The sequence below is a fragment of the Anomaloglossus baeobatrachus genome, chromosome 2 (assembly GCF_048569485.1).
Source record: "Anomaloglossus baeobatrachus isolate aAnoBae1 chromosome 2, aAnoBae1.hap1, whole genome shotgun sequence".
NCBI classification, from domain to species: Eukaryota; Metazoa; Chordata; class Amphibia; order Anura; family Aromobatidae; genus Anomaloglossus; species Anomaloglossus baeobatrachus.
Window position 1 is genome coordinate 510,886,284 of NC_134354.1, and position 23,754 is coordinate 510,910,037.

General features: G+C 39.8%; 1 protein-coding gene across 1 annotated transcript in view; it reads left to right on the top strand.

Annotated features, from left to right (window-relative positions):
- Positions 1-22,480, top strand: part of IMPG2 (interphotoreceptor matrix proteoglycan 2) — a 97,246-nt gene extending 74,766 nt beyond the window's left edge. The window contains exons 10-22 of the mRNA XM_075334291.1: positions 2,534-2,692; positions 2,869-2,927; positions 3,417-3,437; positions 3,719-3,972; positions 5,178-5,257; positions 7,220-9,058; positions 13,817-14,036; positions 14,684-14,894; positions 15,023-15,211; positions 18,858-19,062; positions 20,354-20,433; positions 20,857-20,930; positions 22,429-22,480. Coding sequence (XP_075190406.1) covers positions 2,534-2,692; positions 2,869-2,927; positions 3,417-3,437; positions 3,719-3,972; positions 5,178-5,257; positions 7,220-9,058; positions 13,817-14,036; positions 14,684-14,894; positions 15,023-15,211; positions 18,858-19,062; positions 20,354-20,433; positions 20,857-20,890 — 3,351 coding nt within the window. The 3' untranslated portion in view covers positions 20,891-20,930; positions 22,429-22,480. The remainder of the gene's footprint in view (positions 1-2,533; positions 2,693-2,868; positions 2,928-3,416; positions 3,438-3,718; positions 3,973-5,177; positions 5,258-7,219; positions 9,059-13,816; positions 14,037-14,683; positions 14,895-15,022; positions 15,212-18,857; positions 19,063-20,353; positions 20,434-20,856; positions 20,931-22,428) is intronic.
- The last annotated feature ends 1,274 nt before the right edge of the window (positions 22,481-23,754 follow it).

A 23,754-nucleotide genomic window follows, 5' to 3' on the forward strand; every position in this document is an offset into this window, starting at 1 on the left:
TTAAATTGGAGAAGTAAAATATAGGCAGCTCCTGCATATCTACTGTGTGCACACTATAACTGGGATGTATAATTATGGTACTTTGCCTTTAAGGGGTGAAAACATGTTAGCACAAATCTATGGGATCCACAGGATCTGTAATTACTTATTAATTAGTGGAATCTGACCATTGGAATCCACTCCGATTGGAAGAATGTGGACCTGATAACCTTAAGAGTACACGTTTAATATCATTTTAAAATGTAACGGCAGGTCAGATGTCTGACCACAGCTCCATTCCTCATCTTTGGGGCTGCCAGAAAAAGTAAAGTTAAGCGCTCACAGCCATATAGGGAATGAGTGGATCAGTGGTCGAGTCAACCATGAGCTCTAGTCTAATGGGGATAAAAGTTCCCCATGCTGAAGTCTATGGGTGCTTACAAAATATCAGAAAATCAGACTACACTGATGTCATCTGAGTGCAGTCTGGTATACATGGAAACAGACAATTGAGAATTTAATCTCTCCATCTTCTCCGCACCTGTGATCTGATTCTTGAATGCGAGAGAATCAGAGCACAGTAGATGACACTCTGCTCACGCTCACAGCAGAGTCTGAGCTGAATGTCATTAGCACATAGCATCTGATGCTCTCGCATGAGAAAATATACACTAGTGTGAGTGAACCCTAAAATATATCAGAGTAGTAATAATGTCTCCTAATTTGCCCGTACAGTAATTATGTCCCCCAAATGCGACCATAAACTAATAATGTAGGTCCCTCATCCTGGGCCCTTTTTAATTAATAATGTCCTCTATTTGTTGGTGTCAGGGATGGGAATGGCTGCCAAGTATGCAATATGTATACTCCCAGCCAGAACCCAACTAGTGGATGCGACATTGCTTAAGGCAAGTTTAGTCCCCTATAGACAGTATTAGCCATCTTATAGCCCCTATATAAAGTATGAGCATACACATAGCCCCCTATAAAAAACATGAGCCTACCAAAGCCACACTTTATATACAAAATGAGCCCACACAGCCTCCCTATGCATAGGATGAGCCACCACATAGGCTGCTATATAAAGGATGAGCCACACATAGCCTCCCTATATACAGCATTAGTTCCCACATAGCACCACTATTTACAGTATGACCCCCCACATAGCTCCATATACAGTATTCACCACCACATAGCCTTTATATACAGCATGAGTCCTACTTAGCCCTTTATAGACAGTATGTGCACTCATATAACCTCCTATATTACAGGACAGGTAGAAAAAAACTCATAGAAAATGAAAACCATGCATGCTCACCTTGCACCCATTCCTGAACAGCATCCCCTTGCTGGTTCAAATCCTGCTGTTTAAATGGATGGTGGCATATCAGAGGCTTGTGGCTGACGTCAGTGCTTAGTGCATGGCAATGACGTCACTGTCATGTACTGCGCACTAACATCACGATGATGTCAGATCCTGGCCTATAGGCTGGTGGCCATTTTAATGACCAAGCAACAGTTACTGGCAGGCCCCCACAACGTCAGGCTCTGAGGACCGGAGCCCACCAAAACATCGTTCAGTGTCCCGGAGGGCTAGACTGACACTGACTGAGATCCTAAATCTACCAGAAACCCTACAGCTTCATAATATGTAAGGTCAGCAGCAGAATTTCTGAAATACTGGATACAAGAGTAAAATGATTATGCAATGTACCGTATTTATTTTATGTAAATTATTGTATTAGAGAAGTTGTCTGACACCAGGAAAGAGCTCTTCATTTTTTTGCAAATGTAAAATTTCAAAAATGTTATGGATGCAGAATTTCTTTTTCCAGTAGTTCTGGGCTACTTATGTAAGCTGTGACATAATTGTACAGGATCTGTTTGCAGGGAACTTCTCCTCCCCCATGCTTCGGCATGAAGGAAGCTGTCTGTCTGGATTAGTTCATTAGCTAAACTAACCTCTTTCAAGGCTGATTCACAGGCAAAGTAGGGGACCTGCTGCTTAGCTAATGAACTAAGACAGCCAGCAACAACATACATGTCATCGAAATTGAAAAATAAAGAATTTTTTCTGGTGGCAGAGATATCATTGGAGCTATCCAAATACTTTATTATGGGATATATTCATCATTTTGGGGAGTTAGTGGCTGCTCAGTATTTTCTTCCATGTGCCTGGAGAATAAGAGTGGCTCCTGCTCTGGTGGGCTCTGTATCCATGCATTAAAAGAGCAGCCAATCTGTCTGGTCTGTCTGGCATGCTGCTTCACCGTGTGGTTGCCTATGGCTTGCCAATGCCGTAAATGCTGACTGCTGACTATTTGACTATAAAGGCTGGTCCCACATTGATCAGCTGATTTTAGCACCTCTTCATTGTTGATAAAAGATTCTCTTTATGAGTCAAATCTTTAGCTTTGATATTGAATATTTGCACAACGTTATTATTTTGCTCATTTCAAATTACAGAGGTGGGTTCTATGGGAAAATTGTAAAACATCCAGGATAATCTAGGTAATCACTAAAATGCTCAAACTATTTCTTTCATTACTTTCAGATTGACAATGAAATATTAAAGGTGACGGAAACTGCAAAAAAACAAGCAGACAAAATGGTTGAATTTAGTATCCTTATTATAAATGAGCCATATGAAATGGAGCTGGCCGACAAGTCTAGTGATTTGTACAAAGAGTTAACTGAAAGATTCATTGCTGAGGTAAGATCTGGGTGAGATCAGACTCTTTGGTACTGAATACCTAAATCTGCTTTTTTGTTTTGATTTTGAACAATGAACCTACCGGCTATTTATGGTTATTGTCATTCTGTCTTCTTACTATTGGACAGGGCATGCCACTTTTGTTTCTGTAATATGGTTTGTTTCACTTTTCTCAGATTGAACCTGTATTTCAAGATTTGCCAGGATATAAAAGAATCATAGTGCAAAAAATCAGGTATTGCTCATTGTTTTACAAGTAATTTAAAATGAGCGAACCTTTGGAGATTTGCTTCGCTGGCAGGAAACAAACTGAGCCTCCACATGTCTGAACTTTGACCAAGGAGGTTTGGAAACACTGATTGGCAGTTTGAGTCTCAGCCCACATACAGCCAGCCATAACCAGATTACTTCCGGGGAATGATGGGCGGGCATTTTCAAAGATTTTTGGGGGGTTGCACACTACTTGTGATCACGCTGTTGCTAACCCCAGTGTGTGCTGTTCAAACACTCAACTGGCTCGCATAGGGCTGAACACCAAGCGTACCTGAGCACAAAGTTCACACATAAAGCATTCAAACTCTGAACCCAAGCCCTGGTTTTTTTAAGTTGGAGTCCTTTTCAAAAACCGAACCTCAGCTTCGCTCATTTCTAGTGGTAATAAAACATGGCATAGTCTTTAACCAATGAAGTTTTGTTTCTAATATACCATTTTCTTTACTTTCAGCCCTCCAGTAATGGATGATAGGTATGGTGAACATGGACAATTATTGATATGTTTATGTACATTTTTGGTTTTCTATTCTATTTTTTATGTAAATTTTCTTTGCCTTTAGTTTTCCTTGTAGCAAGTTTTTCCAACATAATTTAGAAACTTAATCTGTCACTTTTTATCAAGGTATAGAAGTAGAAATAAGGAATGGTAACAGCTTGACTTACTCAATGGAACTGATTTCTTTTACAAAAATATTTTTTTTGTGTTTTGTTTTTATTCGTGTTTTAATATTTTTCATCTTCTTTCTGATGCAGAGTTGTTTTACAAGTCCACTATGCCGTTATTTTTGAAGGGGATGCAGATGCCATTAACAGTGCAACCTTGGACCTCATGAATCTCCATTCCAATATAATTGAAGATGTCTCATTAAATGATGTTGAAGATAATCCCACAGTGGTTTACACAGGCAGCAGCTTTAGGAATTACATAGTAGATGCTCTAAGCAAGCAGATATTATTAGGAGAAGGCACCCTGGATATAGATGCGGACTCTCTGCAGCTTGTTAATGGTAAGCATTTAAAGAGGGATTTCCACTTAAAGGGTTGTCCATGACTTGGACATCCTTTCCTGATTCCCTATGTTTGTCTCCATTTAAATAAAAAAGCTTTTGCTCACCACCTCTGCCAACGCCATTCCATTGGTGTTGGTACTCCCTCTCCGCTGACTTCACTGTACCTGCTTTTAGACGTATAAGAAATCAACAGTAAGTGAGTGGCTATCCTCAGCTCTCACTTCCTCTTGATTACCACAGTGAGGATAAGCTTTTTTATTTTTAATATTTTCATAGGAAAAGTGATAAATGTTTGCTCTCTTGGTGTCCAACTGCTGTTACATCTATTGTTCCCAAGAGCAAGAGCAATAGAAGTGAACGGATTGTTGTGTTCCATTTACACGGGGGGCTTTAAAACCCCAGTTCTAACCAGATCAGTAGGTTAAGAGACAGCTTGTATTGTTTATGAAAAACAATCAGAATCTATATTTCTTTTTTTTCCATTATAACCTAGAAAAGGAAAGCTGATTGTTTTGCTACCATAGGAAAACATAGGTCAAAAGATAGAAAAGTGGTTCCTTGGGTTCGAAAAAAATCCATAACCATCAAGATTTAGTCAGAGTGAAGTGCAGCTACAAAGTTCTTTCTGAAATTCTTGTAGTGCATAATGTCTCCTATGGAATTAATTACTAGCTGTCAGGCTACTCCACAGAGTAGTTTGTTACTGGGAGTTTTTCCAAGACAATTCCTTAAAATGAGAGATGGGTAACTAAACATAATGTTATTTGCCAATTATAGTACAATATACCCTACATGTTGCATTGTTTATTCACCCAATCATTACCTTCTATTCTTAACCCTACCATACATGTTAGATGGTTCGGCCAATAGTTCAGCCGGTTCTTCCATACACAGGAGCACTCGTTTGGCCAAGCGCTCCGATGTTCTCTATGAGACATATCTAGCAGCGGCTTATCTCTTAGAGAGCAAAAGTATTGTCATCTTGAATTTGGACATGACAGTTCCTTAACTTCCTAGATAATCCATTTTCTGGATCGACCATACACTTTAGACTGTCAACCACCCAGCTATATTGACTGGTTGGACCTGTGTATGAGGGGCTTTAGTCTGATAGTACATTACTTTACTATTATGTATAAGATTTTAATACCTCTTAAAATATTTTTTAATTTCATTAATTATGCTTTCATTCTATTCTTTAGTCAAGATTGTTCCATTACATCTTTATAAGGAATATGTAACTGAGAAACCAGCATTTCCATTTCCTTCCACAGCTGATGTTGTAAGTACCAGATTACATTGATTTCATACTTCTACATCTAAAAGTTGATTTAAACTACAGTTAGGTCCAGAAATATTTGGACAGTGACACAATTTTCGCGAGTTGGGCTCTGCATGCCACCACATTGGATTTGAAATGAAATCTCTACAACAGAATTCAAGTGCAGATTGTAACGTTTAATTTGAAGGTTTGAACAAAAATATCTGATAGAAATTGTAGGAATTGTACACATTTCTTTACAAACACTCCACATTTTAGGAGGTCAAAAGTAATTGGACAAATAAACCAAACCCAAACAAAATATTTTTATTTTCAATATTTTGTTGCGAATCCTTTGGAGGCAATCACTGCCTTAAGTCTGGAACCCATGGACATCACCAAACGCTGGGTTTCCTCCTTCTTAATACTTTGCCAGGCCTTTACAGCCGCAGCCTTCAGGTCTTGCTTGTTTGTGGGTCTTTCCGTCTTAAGTCTGGATTTGAGCAAGTGAAATGCATGCCCAATTGGGTTAAGATCTGGTGATTGACTTGGCCATTGCAGAATGTTCCACTTTTTTGCACTCATGAACTCCTGGGTAGCGTTGGCTGTATGCTTGGGGTCATTGTCCATCTGTACTATGAACCGCCGTCCGATCAACTTTGCAGCATTTGGCTGAATCTGGGCTGAAAGTATATCCCGGTACACTTCAGAATTCATCCGGCTACTCTTGTCTGCTGTTATGTCATCAATAAACACAAGTGAAACAGTGCCATTGAAAGCCATGCATGCCCATGCCATCACGTTGCCTCCACCATGTTTTACAGTGGATGTGGTGTGCCTTGGATCATGTGCTGTTCCCTTTCTTCTCCAAACTTTTTTCTTCCCATCATTCTGGTACAGGTTGATCTTTGTCTCATCTGTCCATAGAATACTTTTCCAGAACTGAGCTGGCTTCATGAGGTGTTTTTCAGCAAAATTAACTCTGGCCTGTCTATTTTTGGAATTGATGAATGGTTTGCATCTAGATGTGAACCCTTTGTATTTACTTTCATGGAGTCTTCTCTTTACTGTTGACTTAGAGACAGATACACCTACTTCACTGAGTGTTCTGGACTTCAGTTGATGTTGTGAACGGGTTCTTCTTCACCAAAGAAAGTATGCGGCGATCATCCATCACTGTTGTCATCCGTGGACGCCCAGGCCTTTTTGAGTTCCCAAGCTCACCAGTCAATTCCTTTTTTCTCAGAATGTACCCGACTGTTGATTTTGCTACTCCAAGCATGTCTGCTATCTCTCTGATGGATTTTTTCTTTTTTTTCAGCCTCAGGATGTTCTGCTTCACCTCAATTGAGAGTTCCTTAGACCGCATGTTGTCTGGTCACAGCAACAACTTCCAAATGCAAAACCACACACCTGCAATCAACCCCAGACCTTTTAACTACTTCATTGATTACAGGTTAACGAGGGAGACGCCTTCAGAGTTAATTGCAGCCCTTAGAGTCCCTTGTCCAATTACTTTTGGTCCCTTGAAAAAGAGGAGGCTATGCATTACAGAGCTATGATTCCTAAACCCTTTCTCCGATTTGGATGTGAAAACTCTCATATTGCAGCTGGGAGTGTGCACTTTCAGCCCATATTATATATATAATTGTATTTCTGAACATGTTTTTGTAAACAGCTAAAATAACAAAACTTGTGTCACTGTCCAAATATTTCTGGCCCTGACTGTATTCATATCACACTACATTATTAATAATTATGTTGACATTTTATGGCAAACACAATATTAGATTACCAAATATATATTCCTTACTTTGCATTGTATTGCTTTGGTACCACTAAATTCACCATTGAGAAAAAAAATAATTGTTGGAGAAGTTTTCAATTTTATTTTTTAACTTCTTTCAGGGATGGCCCATGTCTATCTTTACTTTCTACTTGCTGACTCTATATGAAAACATTTTATTCATCTCTATATTTTAGGATAACGCTTTACAAGCTGAATGGCTTCCAACTGATTTCTCAACTATAAAGAACATCTATTCTTATGAGGAAACAAGTGAAGAGCTTACATCAAGAAGTCAGGTAGCCCTGGAAGCAGAAAGTCCTGTTGTCACAGAAGACATGAATTTTAATATATATGCCACATCAGCCTTGGAAAACAGTTTTACCACTCCAGCAGATAACTTAATCGTGCAGCTGAATACAACCTTAAGTGCACTTGAATCTACCACAATCATCAATTTATTGGAAATTCAAGAAGAATCAGGGGACAATGGCATGTCATTGTTCCAAGATCCGGCTGTAAGCACTGATCATGGGCTTGATTCTAAGGAGGTCATTCCTAATGAAATCCAGTTAATTACCACCAATCTGCCGCCAACCCCAATTACTTCATCAGCTGGAGAACACAATTCAAACATTGTGACTTCTGCTATAGCAGCTGAGGAACCTGCACTAAGTGAATCCTCCTTGGGGAGTGTACCAATAAAGACAGAAGAAACAAATGCAGATGGGGATACAGTGATTTCACAAGTTACTTCTGAAAACATGCAAGAAACAGCTGAAATCCTTATAGAAGATAACTTACTGCCAACCTCGGAAAGTATTAAACCTTTAGATGAGGGGTCTGGCTCAGGATTTGAACATAAGGCTGAAGAAGGCATTGTTACATGGTCTTGGTTAAAAACCACAGTGGATCCACTTACTGCTTTTAAAGGACAGCCAATAGATGTTGATTTGATGGACACAACAGAAAACAATGAAGATCTAATAGAAGAACATTTGACAGATAAATCCCTAGAGAACATTATATTGGTTAGCACCCAGGGTAGCTTAATTTTAGACCTGGAGTCTGATGCTTCACACCCTCAAAACTTTGTTTCCACAGCCAGTCTAGAAAAACTGCAGATTATACATCAATCCTCAGCTAAGCCACCTCCAGTGTTGTGGACACCAGAATACTGGAATACTGAGTTGTCAGTGCAAACACCAGTATCCTCTGAGATATTGTATACAGATATTGTCACTACTGAACCAAATGTGTTACTTGGAAGCACAGTGGATTATTCACCATCTTTAACAAAAGACACATTGTGGTCTACACAAGCACCAGAACCTCCATCACAAACAAGCTTAGCTGTAGAACATGATGATGTAAAAACTCCAGAGACTTCAGTATCTAATGAAATAGAGTCACATTTTGTAGGCGATAGTTTAACTACACACACAGTTCCAACAGCCAATGAACATCATACTGTAAATGGTTTTGATACATCAAGTAATGATGTTAAAAATGAAGAAAATGTATTGGTGCCATCATCTAAATCACATGAGGAAATGTTAAATATCATACCCATCCCAGATGCCAACACCACTCAGTCACACAGTGCCATTGATTCAACAGGAGAAAACAACATACCTAATATAATCCCTATCATCCAAAACGGAGTGGCCATAACAGATCCTATACAGCATGAACAACTTCCCAGCGGTACTTCTGTAGGCCCAACAAGTTTTCAAGAAATAGAAATAACGGTCGATGTTCAGGATATATCTCTGGAACTTGATCACATGAGTACAGTATATTTTCACCCCGACATGAGTCAGGAAGACAGAAGCATGATAGCAAAGAATATAGATTCTACGGATTTGACAAGTGTTGTGTTTTCTACTCATGAGAACAGTGTCAATACTTCAGCAAAGGCACGGGCGCTTGTGGTGTTCTTCAGTCTGCGGGTCACTAATATGATATTCTCAGAGGACTTATTTAATAAGCACTCCCCTGAATATAAGGCTTTGGAACAAAGATTTCTCGAGCTGGTAAGTAGTAACCTGTCATGTTTGCTTTAAATAGTGGTGGTCTGCAGGCACAACCACTAGAAGGATATAGACACCTACTCAGCAGATGTTTTGTTATTGTAGAGGCTTTATTGTTTGTGATCTTGTCTCCACTGTGGTGTTATACATAGCGTAAATGCTTAGTTTGATTTGATAAATGATCAGAATATGTGTTTTATTTAAAGCAATCTGTCACCTGATTAATGCTGCCCATACCGCAGGCAGAATGGATCAGATTCCGGCTGCATGATTGCAGCCAGATACATTTTGCCAGCCAGGAGATCAGATTAGCCCGGCTATGCCCCCAGCTAGTTCTTTTTTCACTGCTCTATGCGATTTGCAGATTGCCTGCTATGGGAGAGATCTGTCAGTCATCTCTGGCAGTGCTCGGGTCAGTCGGTAAGTCAGTCGGCCCTGGCTATGGGTCCTGGCTGGATCCTTATAGTATATAAAACATATAGATTAAATATTCCCTTACAATTGTGCAGCCAGGCTCTGATTCATGCTGCCTGGGGTTTGAGCAGCATGAATCAGGTGACAGGTTCCCTTTAAATCTGCTTTTCTGTGTTAGTAAAATTGAAAAGATTTTTTTTTTTATAATTTTATTTTGGGCATCATATGGTATCCAACCCTGGGTCCATAGAAGCATAATATGTTGTGCTTATATTTTTGTCCAGTGTACACAGAATCTTTTCAGTAACAACCACCATCTCCTATCTCCGTAATGGGAAAGTCTTCACTGAATACAGATTTTACCTCAGAATTGAGAATTTTGATAATGACTGATCAATTCTGGCAGAGAAAGGATGAAATTTGTCTGATAAGAAATATTACAAAGTTGCTTATTTCCATGTGCACTATATAATTATGAAATAAAAATTAATATGACAATTACGCTTCAACCAATTTACGACATCTGTCGTACATGTACGGCACATTAGAAGCAGGTATGTGGAGCAGGCTAACCGTGTGAGCTCACCCCTTACTTGGAAAGTAATGGCTGTGTATTACAGTCAGGACCGGCCATTAATAATCACTGGTAGAGCAGAGCTTCACTCACAATTGTTAACCGGTTAAATTCTGCTGTCAAACTCTGACAGCGGGATTTAACAAATGCTGGCATAGGGTCACGCTATTTTAAGCTCCTATTGGTGCAACCGTCACGTGCAGGTCACTGATGGGTTGCTATGACAACAGGGGGGTCTGCTGATGACTTCTGTGCTTGTCATAGCAGCGCACCTTCGAAACCTGCCTGTTACCGCGGGCTTCAAAGGAGACTGTGATTTTTACTATCGTTATATGCAGCAATACTATGGTATTTCTGTATATAGCACAAGAGTTCAGATGATCACAGCTTATAGTTCCCTAAGGGGGTTCCTAAAAACAGTGAAAAGTAAATAAAAAAACGAAAAATAAAACAAATAAAAAAACTAAGTTCAAATCCACGCCCCTTTTGTCCCACTAAATATAATAGATAATAAAAAAATGTATGTGCTATCACCTCCACTTCTTTCAGAAAAGTCTAATCTATCAAAATATAAAAATAGTTAACATGAACAGTAAAGACTGTAAACAAAAAAAAATTCAAGAACGCCAAAATTATTTTTTTTTAGTTCCTGCAATACCACAAAAAATGCTGTAACAAGCAATTAAAACGTCACATCTATCCCAGGATGGTATCAATAAAAACGTTGTCTCGCCCCTCAAAAAATAAGACGTTATTCAGCTCTATCAACCAAAAAATGTCATGTGTCCTGGAATTTGCACAAAGCCAGAACCCCCACCCCAATTTTATTTTACAAACTTGATTTTTTTTCAACACAAAAATAATAAAAAAAACTGGACATGTTTGGTATCACAATAATCGTATTGATGAGGAGAGTAATTTTACCCATTCATTTTACCACAAAATATACACCGTAAAGCAGCACCCAATAAAAACCATGTCAATATTCTGTTTTCTTTATAATTTCTCCACATTTGGAATTTTTTCTCTCTTTTACAGTACACTATGCGATAAAATGAATAATGTGCATCTCGTCCTGTAAATTACAAGCTTCCATAGGTCTATGTGGATAGAAAAATAAAAACGATATGTCTGGGAAAAAGGGGAGGAAAAACTAAAACTCAAAAATAAAAATGGGCTATTCCTTGAAGGGGTTAATCAAATCACGGCACTGGATGCACTCTTGGCCAACCGCTCAGTGCACTGTTTCACCCCCTCCCCTTTGTTGAATGACACATCTCCCTTGCCAAAATTGAGCGCTACTGGAACGGAATACTTGGCTCTGTGCACACACCGACACTGCAGGAGCCAAGCAGGTGTGCACACATCCGTCCATTTGTGTGCTGCAGATGATCGCTTGTTACACCTTCCTGGATTAGTGCAGCGAGTGGCCACCGCACACAGGAGAGAGTCATGTCTGTGGCAGCTTTTCTCCTGCGCTCACACTGTGTGTTTCCTGTTCCAGCATTGTTAGTGTGTGCACATGGCTGAGTTTTTAGTTCAGGCAGCAACTGGTCTGGTCTAGGTGCTGTCAGCCAACAAAGAACAAGGCGGAATGAGAGTTTGATCACCCAGCACACTCATCTACATACTAAATAAACATCATTTTCTGGATAACCATACAGAGAACTAAACAGGAGCGCCCTATCTGACAGACTCCCTTATTTTAAAGAAGATCTGTCGCCAGATTTCACAATACAAACTGTGTGTACTAATAAAGACATCACAGACCAGATGAGATTGGTATACTGACTTTGAAAATACATTGCAGAATGTTGCTATCTAATACTTATTGGAAACCTTCTTGCCTGATATGAGGATGGACAAATTATGACTCCAGTCAGTAAGATAGGGAAAGAGCTCTTGAGTCCAGTGTATTAATTTGCTAAGTAAAATCTGCCCTTTACAACTTGCCTGACCGCACCAAGTTGTACTACTCAGCTCTCGGTGCCCTCCTACTTTATCAGCCAGGTTGGGCCACCAGATGTTGAGTGTACTCCATTAATACTCTGACCTCATGAGTAGAGTTGAACAAGTACCTAACTATTCATACTCGCTATACTCATAACGAGTACTGTCTAATACTCGCGTATTCATTCCGAATAGTATGTGTAATACAAGTCAATGGGAAAAAACTTGCAAAGTAACGAGTAACCCAAATGCCGTACTATTTGTTCGAGTAGCGAATAGTACAGCATTTGGGTTACTCGTTACTTTTTGAGTTTTTCCCCATTGACTTGCATTGCACACGCTATTTGGAACGAATATGCGAGTATTAGACAGTTCTCGTTATAAGAAGAGTGAGTACGAATAGTTAGGTACTCGCTCAACTCTACTCATGAGCTCATGATCTCAACCTTCAGCACAACTCACAATGTGCGGATTTATAAAAGGATTTGTGAAAGTAAATATACCAACCTTATCAGGTCTAACGGACAAGTTTAATAATTACTGGAAATATTATTGTCAGATCTGCTGGCAGATTTTGTGTAAGTGAAACTGTTAAAATTGTTCTTTTTGCTTAGAAATAAGGTTTTCTGAAGTAATTACCAGCATGATGTGTCTGTAGAGAGATGGAGAATAGATAGAAAATATCATGGCTGAAAGTGTTGGCACCCTTGAAATTGTTCCACAAAATGAAGTATTTCTCCCAGAAAATTATTGTAATGGCACATGTTTTGTTATATGCATGGTTGTTTCCTTTGTGTGTATTGGAACAACACAAAAAAACTGAGGAAAAAAGGCAAATTGGACATAATTTCACAAAATAATATAATAATTTTCTCTGAGGAATACTTCATTTTCCTGAACAATTTCATGGGTGCCAACACTATCGGCTGTTTAAATAAAATCATAGTGAGAATCTAATTCAAGGCAGGGTGCACAAATGTTTTCTGTAGCTGTAGAATAGGCCAATTCTAAGTAAAAGAAACAAAATGATCCAAAGTTTAGAAATACTTCTAGTTTCTGAGAATTAATATTCTTTTGCCGTCATCTCCCTATTTTTGGAGACTAGTGACAGTGTTAGGATTGGAGCCTCTCATCTCCATTTGGGACTTTACATTTAAATGTTGTTTCATTTGTTTTGGTTCTGAAACAGTTAATGTAATTTTTGCTGCTAGCTGTAGCTGCTCTGTATCCACACCTCCTTGTGTTTAAGTAACAGGGTTTCCCAGCAATCTTTGCTGATTAAACAAAACCATTTGTACTGTGGCTGCCTGGGTGGAAGGAGCTGCTTTGGATTCGTCCTGATATCGTATCTTCTCAATTTTGGTTGCTTATCTCCTTTTAGTCTTCCCTACCCTCTTGTTTTATTAGTGCAGTGGTGGTTCTAGTGAACCTCACCTACCTCTCACTAGTCAGGCCATTTATAGGGTTTCCCAGGGTCTCAGGGTGCTGCTCGGCGACAGGGCCCACCATTGTAATTGTATTCCCGATGTCTCCCTTATTTGTGATGGTGTTATGTGTTTTTCGTTGTGCGCCAGATATCAGTTGGTCTGAACCCGCTTGCCACACTTGTAGCGTGACATGGTTATTTAGTGAGACTTTATACCAGAACTCTCTGACATTTTGTTTTTCTATTATATAAAAGAATAAAAGACAATATCAAGATTATGTAAAAGCTATTGGTTGTATAAATGTATCTGAAATAACATACTAGTGCTCACACTATTGCCCTGAACAATAAAGTACACTTTGCACAGATTACTTTTGTCATCCTTTTTTTCTTTCAGTTGGTTCCTTATCTACAGTCCAATTTGACTGGATTCCAAAACCTTGAAATATTGAATTTTCGGAACGGCAGCATCATTGTAAATAGCAGAATGAAATTTGCAAAACCTGTTCCTAGAAATGTAACAAATGCCGTCTACATTATTCTGGAAGACTTCTGTAACACTGCGTACCAAACCATGAACCTGGCCATTGATAAATATTCCTTGGATGTTGAATCAGGTACTCAAATAAAGGCTTTGACTTTTATTTAACCAAATGGCAAAAAATGGATGCATGTACCTTTGTATTCTGTAAAATATTAATATGGGAAAATAAATATATGGAAAATCAGTTAGAAGGTGGCACAATAAACACATTGAAACTGGAAAATTCCATTAAAAATGTAAAATTAAAAGTCTTGCAACTGTCTGATAGTTCATGCAGAGCAATTCCCCACACTTTTCAAGGTGTTTGCGTGGTTTCCATGATTGGAAACATGTTTTTCTTCCTTCTTGTATAGAACAAATCCGTTTCTTATCTGAGATAGGAAAACTGTTCGATCCAGTCTAGGCAATCCTCTACGATACTCTAGACTGATGAACAGCATTTAACCTACATTGTAATATTGCAGTAAACTTGTCAAATGCTGCAAAAGCTTGCAGAGAATTGTCTAGACTGGTTATGTTATATCCATTTTTCGTGAGATGTCTCGGTCTGTATGGATGTTCAAGCTGTAAGGAAGAATTGATTATTCAAGTATTATTTACATAAGGCTAGTAACTCCCTATACTCAATGATTAGAAGACCCACCTTTTATAAGATTCCAGTAATCATGATCATTTTCATGTAACCTGATCAATGTGTTTTCTTTCACTCTCTATAATCAGGAGACGTTGCCGACCCTTGTAAATTTCAAGCATGCAATGAATATTCTGAATGTCTTATAAACAAGTGGAGTGGTGAAGGAGAATGTGTGTGTAACCCTGGATATGTCAGCATTGATGGTTTGCCATGCCAAAGCATGTGCGATCTGGAAATAGATTTCTGTATGAACGATGGTAAATGTGACATTATCCCCGGACAAGGAGCAATTTGCAGGTACTTTCTTCTATTCACCATATTATATTTCTTGACCTCTTTTGTACATAGTATCCCATTGTCTTTGTTGAAGACATGTATACATTATCTGTATACATCTATTCAGCTCTTTTTTTGTATTTCTTCAGGTGTCGAGTGGGTGAAAACTGGTGGTATCGTGGAGAACACTGTGAAGAATATGTCTCAGAGCCCTTAGTAGTCGGCATCGCCATTGCATCTGTGGCTGGATTTCTTCTTGTGGCATCAGCTATTATATTTTTCCTAGCAAGGACACTTAGAGTACAGAATTCAAAGGGTGATTCAGAAGAGTCTGGAGGGTAAGATTATTTTAATTCTCATAATTTCCAACACATGTAATTTAGATAAGTAAGCAGTAATGGATGGGTGCACCTGCAGATACCCGGGATTGGCAGTCCAATGGGGTTAAAAAAAACCTCCCAGGTTTGGGCCCAGAATTGATCCTGGATATTTGGTGGGATGCCGGTCTCCATATTAGACTATATGGACCCGAATCAGGTGCTTAAAAATAGTGGTATAAGGAATAGGGGGATTGGGGCAAGTGGTGTATATTTACCAGTCTTCGCGTGGCTGTAATGCTACTTCTAGGGATGCTCATTATCCCTCATGCATATGCACTGTTTCCCCTGCCCACTGGCAGTGCACACTTCTCTGATTGGTTGCAATCAGACGCGCCCTAACCCTGTGTGACAGCGTGTCTGATTGCTTTCAATCAGAGACACTGTATGTCCATATTGGTGTAAAAATAAACAAATAAATAAAATTGGCTTAGGGTCCCCCCATATTATGATACCCAGCACAGATAAAGCATACGGCTACAGGCTGCAGCATCCAGCCCTGTTCTTATCTTGGCTGTGTATCAAAATAAGAGGAACCGCACGTGGCTTTCTTTAATTATTTAAATAAATAATTTTTAAAAAATTGTGTGCGGTCCCCCTCAATTTTGATACCTAGCCATGATAAAGCTGACAGCTGGAGGCTGGTATTCTCAGACTGGAGAGACCCATGCTTATTAAGCCCCCCAGTCTAAATTCTCAGGCTCAGGGTGGGGATATGCATGCTTATTGGACCCCCAGCCTGCAGCTATCCAGGATTGTTGCATCCATTAGATGCGACAATCCTGAAACTTTACCTGGCTCATCCCGATTGCCCTGGTGTGGTGGCAATTGGGGTAATAAGTTAATAAGGGGTCAATAACAGCTCACAGCTGCCACTATGTCCTAGATTAGTAGTGGGAGGCATCTATGAGACCCCCCATGACAAATCTGTAAATGAAAAGAAATAAACATAACCACCAAAATAATCCCATGGTCTTCAGATGACCTCATTGAACTGAGTGACCTCCTGGCAGAAAACCTTTTTTGACAAGAGATGCAGATTTGATGCTGAAATTTTTACACCATATTCATGCACCGAATCCACACCTCCTTGCAAGAAAACACATCAAAACACCCTGAGGTTTTGATGCGATAGTGATGCGATTTTTTTGCAACTGACTTAAAACTTAAACAGAATAGTGATATTATGGCAAACAAAAGGGACAGAAAAAATGGTTATAGTTCATCAAACAATGTAGGTGAGAGTGATTAACCATAAATGTGATCTCCAACACTTGAATGCATTTTATTTTGTAGCTATAAATTGATTTGATACAGTTTATTAAACGGAAGCTTACTCACCCTGCAGCATTCCCACATGTGGCTCTGGTTTCACTCTCCTGTTCTGGCTCCTGGGTTGAGCCTTGCTTTCTTCACCTATGGCCGCCTTCCTTTTCAGTGATTTACCTGGTTCCTCATGTAACCCGGTGATCTACTCTGATATCTTCCTAGTCTTTTTGAATAGAAATGAGTGAACCCATATGGTAAAGTTCAGGATTCATACTGCACAGTAACTTTAAAAAAAAATCAGTGTCTTAATTTGGGTGCTGTACATACAGTATTCTAGCCACTCGATCAATTATCACTGTGCTTGGGTATGCTCTGTGCTCGACCCAGTGCAAGCCACTTGCAGTCTCTGAATGAATGGCTCTAACTGGGGCTTGATGTATGTGGGCAGAAAGCCAAACTTCCCAACCAGTGGGGTTCAGCCAGGTCAAGTCCATGTCCCGAACTGAACTTTAGATAAACTCCAGCTAAACTTGGGAAACCCAAACTTTAACGGGTCCTCTCATCTCTACTTTTGAAGGCCAGCTTATGCATAGGCTAAGGGGTACTTCTCACATAGCGAGATCGCTGCTGAGTCACGTTTTTGGTGCCGCACCAGTGACTTCATTAGCGATCTCGCTGTGTGTGACACTGAGCAGCGATCTGGCCCCTGCTGTGAAATTGCTGCTCGTTACACACAGTGCTGGTTCATTTATTTGACGTTGCTCTCCCGCTGTGAAGCACACATCACTGTGTTTGACAGCGAGAGAGCAATGATCTGAATGTGCAGGGAGCAGGGAGCCGGCATCTGGCAGCCTGCGGTAAGCTGTAACCAAGGTAAATATCGGGTAACCAAGCGAAGTGCTTTGCTTGGTTACCCGATATTTACCTTGGTTACTAACGTCCACCGCTCTCAGGCTGCCAGTGCCGGCTCCCTGCTCCCTGCACACGTAGCCAGAGTACACATCGGGTAAATAAGAAAAGAGGTTTGCTTATTAACTTGATGTGTACTCTGGCTAGGAGTGCAGAGAGCCAGCGCTAAGCGATGTGCGCTGGTAACCACGGTAAATATCGGGTAACCAAGCGCTTGATTACCCAATATTTACCTTAGTTACCAAGCGCAGCATCGCTTCCACGCGTCGCTGGGGGCTGGTCACTGGTCACTCGTGAGATCTGCCTGATTGACAGCTCACCAGCGACCATGTAGCGACGCACCAGTGATCCTGACCAGGTCAGCTTGCTGGTGGGATCGCTGGAGCGTCGCTAAAGTGTGAAGGTACCCTAAGTGTTTGGCTCTTAAGTAACATTATATAGAGTTATCTCAAGTTTGTTTGTACTCGACTTAGCTCAGTTCCAACCAGGTGTCTTTCATCAATTCTGCTACTCTTGACTTCCATGCTATAAGGAGTATTATCTCCAGGCTCAATCCAGTTTACAAAAGCCTGCTTTACACCTTACGATCGAGCATACGATATCGTATGCGATCGTAACCGCCCCCATCGTATGTGCGGCACGTTCAATTTGTTGAATGTGCCGCACAAACGATTAACCCCTGTCACACGTACTTACCCGTCCATACGACCTCGCTGTGGGCGGCGAATGTCCACTTCCTGGAGTGGGAGGGACGTTCGGCGTCACAGCGACGTCACGCGGCAGCCGGCCAATAGAAGCGGAGGGGCGGAGCTGAGCGGGACATCCCGCCCACCTTCTTCCTTCCGCATTTCTGGCTGGGTGCAGCAGGACGCAGGTAAGATCTGTTCATCGTTCCCGGGGTGTCACACACTGCGATGTGTGCTACCCCGGGTACGATGAACAATCTGACGTTCAATTCTAGAGAAATGAACGATGTGCGTGCGATGAACGTATTACCGTTCAATCGCAATTGCACGTAGCTGTTACACATTACAATGTACCTTACGATGCCGGATGTGCGTCACTTACGATGTGACCCCGCCAACACATTGAAGATACATTGCAGCGTGTAAAGCAGGCTAAAGTGTTGTCCACATCTACCACTCAGTAAGCAAGTTATTAACTTCTTGCAACTTTTATTAGTGCAGTTCACACCTAACCTCTGCAATCAAGGCAACACAACTCTTTACACAAGTCTCCAGTTTGCCTATACTTTTACAGAAGTGTGATAATCTGAAGTGAACATTCATAGGGATACCTTTTTTTTTTTAATGGACAGTAAATTATTGTTTAGGCATAGTTTGTTATAGATGTTCCATTTTCATCAAACTGTTTCCACTTCCTTAGCCTTTTTTGTTATATATTTTTATCAATGTTGTCTACTCTGTAGGAGACCAAGTGACAGTCTGTCCTCTATTGAAAATCCTGTTAAATACAACCCAATGTATGAAAGTGACATCACTGGCTACAGTCATTATTACAAGAGATATCCACAGCTCCCGTCAACCAGCACATCTACGAGTCCTGAGACATCTGCAGACTTCAGTAGTGAAGAGATCCGGCACATTTATGAAAACAGTGAGCTCACTAAAGAGGTACATACAGTAGATCACCATAGGATGGTTTAGCTGCCCTTCAGATATTGTAAATGTATAATATGTTACCTAATTACTTCCTATTTCTATTATTACTGAGGTTTATTAGCCTGAAGATGACTTTTTGTACATTTATAGTAAATAAAAAAAAAATCTAGTTACTAATAATAATAATCTGAAACAATATAGTATCCCTAAATCTGTACATTAGTGTGAATTTCATGAAGTGATGACTATTTATTCCTCATTCCATAACTCACATTGATTTTAATAACAGTAGCTGGACATGCAGTAATCTCCCAGAGCAGCTTATCCAAACATGAGACACAGCCGGGCTCACTCACACAGCTGTAGATTCCCTTACGGGAGAATCAGGCCGATTATGCTAGTGTCACTGAGATTAAATTCTGCCAGTGTTTGATACAACAATGTAGTATAGGAATGGAAGTAATAGTCAGTGCTGCTGTTAGTTCAGGAGTCCAGGAAGTCAATGTGATAAAATGGCTTATTCTTTACGCGTTTCGATGCTTAACAGCTTCTTCATCAGGTGAAGCACATTTTTTTTTATCTATTAATGTGGTTCATGTAATGAAGGAGCTGGTTAAGCTTCGAAACGCGTAGAAAATAAATCATTTTACCATATCGCCTTCCTGGACTCTTGAATTAAAAGCAGCACAGACTACTATTTCTATTCCTCCACTATTTTATCTTTTTGGCGGGTGATGCCAGCCAGCAAGTACTGCAGCAGCTGTTCCATCTGTTATCCTCAGTTGTGGGTTTAAACAACCCAAAAAGGTGAGCAATGCCTATCTCTCACCTTATGTTATCCACCGGATAAGACCCTATTGCTCTGGCTCCCCTTTTTATGTAGAGTTTGAACCAAGTGTTACCTTCGTGTGATTCGATTCTCTTGCATTAGAGAATTAGAGCACATTGTGGAGAAGACGGAGAATTTAATTTCACTATCTTCTCCATTGTCTGTGTCCGCAGTAATCGGACTGCAGTCTGATGACATCCGAGTACAGTCCAATGTTTCACATGCACTCATGGACTTGTATGGCTGCACATGATCCGAGTATCGGAGCCAAACGTTACATGCTGCAGTTGTTTTCTCATGCAGAATCGGCATGAGAAACAAATCGCAGATCTGCTCCGCCTCTTAGTATAACATTGGAGCGAATGCTATCTGATAAAACATTGGATAGCCCTCGGCCGAGTTATATGCTTGTGTGAGAGAGCCCTAAGCCTTATCCTTCACTAGTAATTTTCTGTTGTCTAATGTATTTTATAGGAAATTCAAGATCGAATACGAATAATAGAACTTTATGCAAAAGACCGACAGTTTGCTGAATTTGTGAGGCAGCACCAAATGTAAGTTACATGTCTCCTTCCTACAGATCTATCTCTACAGTTATTAATTAAAAGGCTTTTTATTGAACGGGTTTTTCACAAAACTTTACCACAACTACCTTTATTGGTAAAATAGCTAAAAAAAGAATTCTCCCTCACTTTATCCCAATCATTTTAGCCCCTCACACTCAATTCTCCCATAACTGCATCAATAGAATCACCTATATACCCAACATGATCATTGTAGATAATCACACCGCTCAGTGGTATAACACACAAAATCTAAATAGTGCATTGGGAAGCTTGCTACTACAAGTATTACATATGGCACACTTCTATGTAGGAAAATGGGTGGAAGGGTGAAAGATTTGCTAACAACAAACTGTCTATATTACAAATATGCACATAGTCTTATTCTTAATCTTATTTTTGTGTATATGGCAGGTCTGTGGAAAGAAGTTCAAGTTCAACAAGCTAATTCTTTATCCTATATTTCATCATTTCAAGGATTATAAAAGGTAAAAATTATGTATTGTTGGGTATAATTCTTGGTGAGCATTCTGGGACAAATGTAAACTTCTGTCTCATGAATCATGACAGGTTTTGATGGGCAATGAACTAAATACATCAGTTAAAATGTATAAAATCCTAATCTTTCTGGACACACAGGAGATATTTTATGATATGTATAATGTCGAGTTTCCTCTAGATGCAGAATGATTGACCAAAACATCTACATATACCTTTTATGTGGAAAATGTTGAAGCGGTTGTCTTATGATTATTTAATTATGTAGATCACACAAAATATATCACTTTTTCAATTGGAATAATTTTAAAAATGTGTCTAGAGATTGCGGTCACATACTTGTTATGGTACTCACCTGGTATTCTATCAAGTATCTCTTCCTATCCACCTAATGTGGCCATTTGTAGAACACTGGTTCTTATTAATTGGCCCGCACAATAGCAGGAATCATTCTGCCCCCTTCCCCATGTACTAGAGAATCTGTGTAGCCATGTTTGCATTCCTGCAATAGATGCATGAGCTAATTACTCTAAATGGAGTTCAAAAGAGCTTGAAAGTGTGCACTCCTTGCCTAGAAAATGTAGGTGACAAACAGTAAACTATTGAATTAAAGGAGTTGTCCTGGACTTTTACATTGACCTATCCTTGGGGTAGGTCATCAATGTCTGATCGTTGGTGGGGCGGCACCCAGCATACCTGCTGATCAGCTGTTTCCAGTGTCGCTGCCAACTGAAACTACTAAATTGCGGAGACTCATAGCACAGCTCCGTTGATGTAATAGTGGCCACAGCTAGGTACTGCCCATCCACCCCTCACTGATTTGAAAGGGGACAGTTAAGCAGTACCCAGCCATGGCCACCATACAGTTGACAGAGCTATTCTGTGCAGCTCTACAACTTAGTAATTCAAGCTGGCGATGGCACTAGGAACAGCTGATCGGCAGGGAATGCTGGGTGTCGTACCCCCACTGATAAGACATTGATGACCTATCCTAAAGACAAGTCATCAGTATTAAAGTCCCGGATACCCCCTTTAAAAAGCCCTCCATTCTTGAGAGAATTTTTAATAACGTACACTGCGAAGTTGTTCGTTTTCACAAGCACTTTGCAATTTTACTCATATCAAACATTGAGACAACCCTAATACTGGAGTTCTCCAATACTTTAATAGTATTATCAGATCTGAGGGGTCCATCACACTGCCCCCTCATCAGTTATGTTATTAGCTTCAGTTATGGACACCTGTAAGCAGTCTATGGAGAAGAACAGCCCATCCCATTGAATGCTAGTTGAGCAGTCAGGAAAAAAATTGGTTTAGTCCTAACAAAATATCCGGACATCTTAGATCAGTCATTGAGTTACTGGTATTTAGCTGGCCATACAATACTCATGAGACAACAACCTTGGTATATGCACTATACAGTAACAAAACTCTAGTGGTTGATGGAAATACTCTCCAATTATGTGATTTCTTTGTGCTTGATTTTAGGAATACAGGAAAGTATTTCTGAAGAAACATCACTTTTTGCCATTACTGAAGAAATGAGTTACCTCATAAAGAAGCAGTTTATGCCACAATTGTATATACATAGCTGTGGATTGTGAAATAATGGGTGAATATTGTGTTTACCGCTAGGAGGACAAATGTTTCTAACCACTTTTTTTTAATATGTTCACTTCTACTTTTGTATTTGTGATCGTTCCTTAGTTTTTCATTACCAATAGTCAGCTGTCTGAATACTGTTGTAAGGGATTTGCTCATGTATGTAAGACTTTATGGTTGTTTTATGTCATAATTAGAGCACAGACCAAAAGTCCATAGATAAAATGTGTTATGCTAACAAATGTCTCTCACTTCCATTCATGATAACTGCCTTCTAATATTTGACATCATCCGAGCCATCATCCACTAGATGGTAAGCTCCGTGGATTACTTATGGGATGGTAATTCAGAAAGTGATGGCCATAATCCATGATACCATCTACCTTCTCTTTCAATGTTGAGTTCTTAATATCATAATGCATGGAGGAACATACTGCTTAGACTCTGTGCGGACAAGACAAGTGTATTATGGAGACAGCATGGCGTTGTGTAGCCGAAGAAATGTCCACATGTATGAAAGGACTTTTGTTTCTGTTCTGGTTCAATGGCTCCAAGATATTGGATGGTTGTGCATTTCAATTCACCCCATCTGACAATTATAAACAGGACAGTCCAAATCTTTGAAACTTCAGGATTGATAATTCTGCTGTGGAAACAATTGCTAGAACCTGTGTCTGGGTAACTCACAATGGTGCACTATACCTACAAGTGTTTATTCAGGTAAAAACATCTAGCTCATATCTGATATGAGATGGATATTTATCTGTCTATATCTGTCTATAGAATGGCTCACGTCTGTCTCATGCCTATCAATGTCATGTTCGTATGTCTATATTTTCTAAATATAGTAGATAAAAAATATTTTCCAAATGAAATGTATTTGTTAATTTGGCAAGCACCATATCTGCTATGTCAGTGTGACAACTGAATGTGCTCTCGGAATACAGATTTAGGAAGCCCTCCCATGACGCTTATTTTTACTAAATTTGTGCATATGTGTTTGTAGTGTAGAGTCAGTGTGTTAATATACTCATCTACCTCCACCATCCTCCAGGATCCAGCACCATTCTCTCCTCAACAGAGTGACGTCACTTCTCTTCAGTCTCCAAGTCACACTGCCCTCTGTGATAAATGAGGCTCTATAGACTTACATTGTATTAAAGACTTCCGACTCATGCACAGATCATAAAGTGAGATGGATATTGTGAAGAG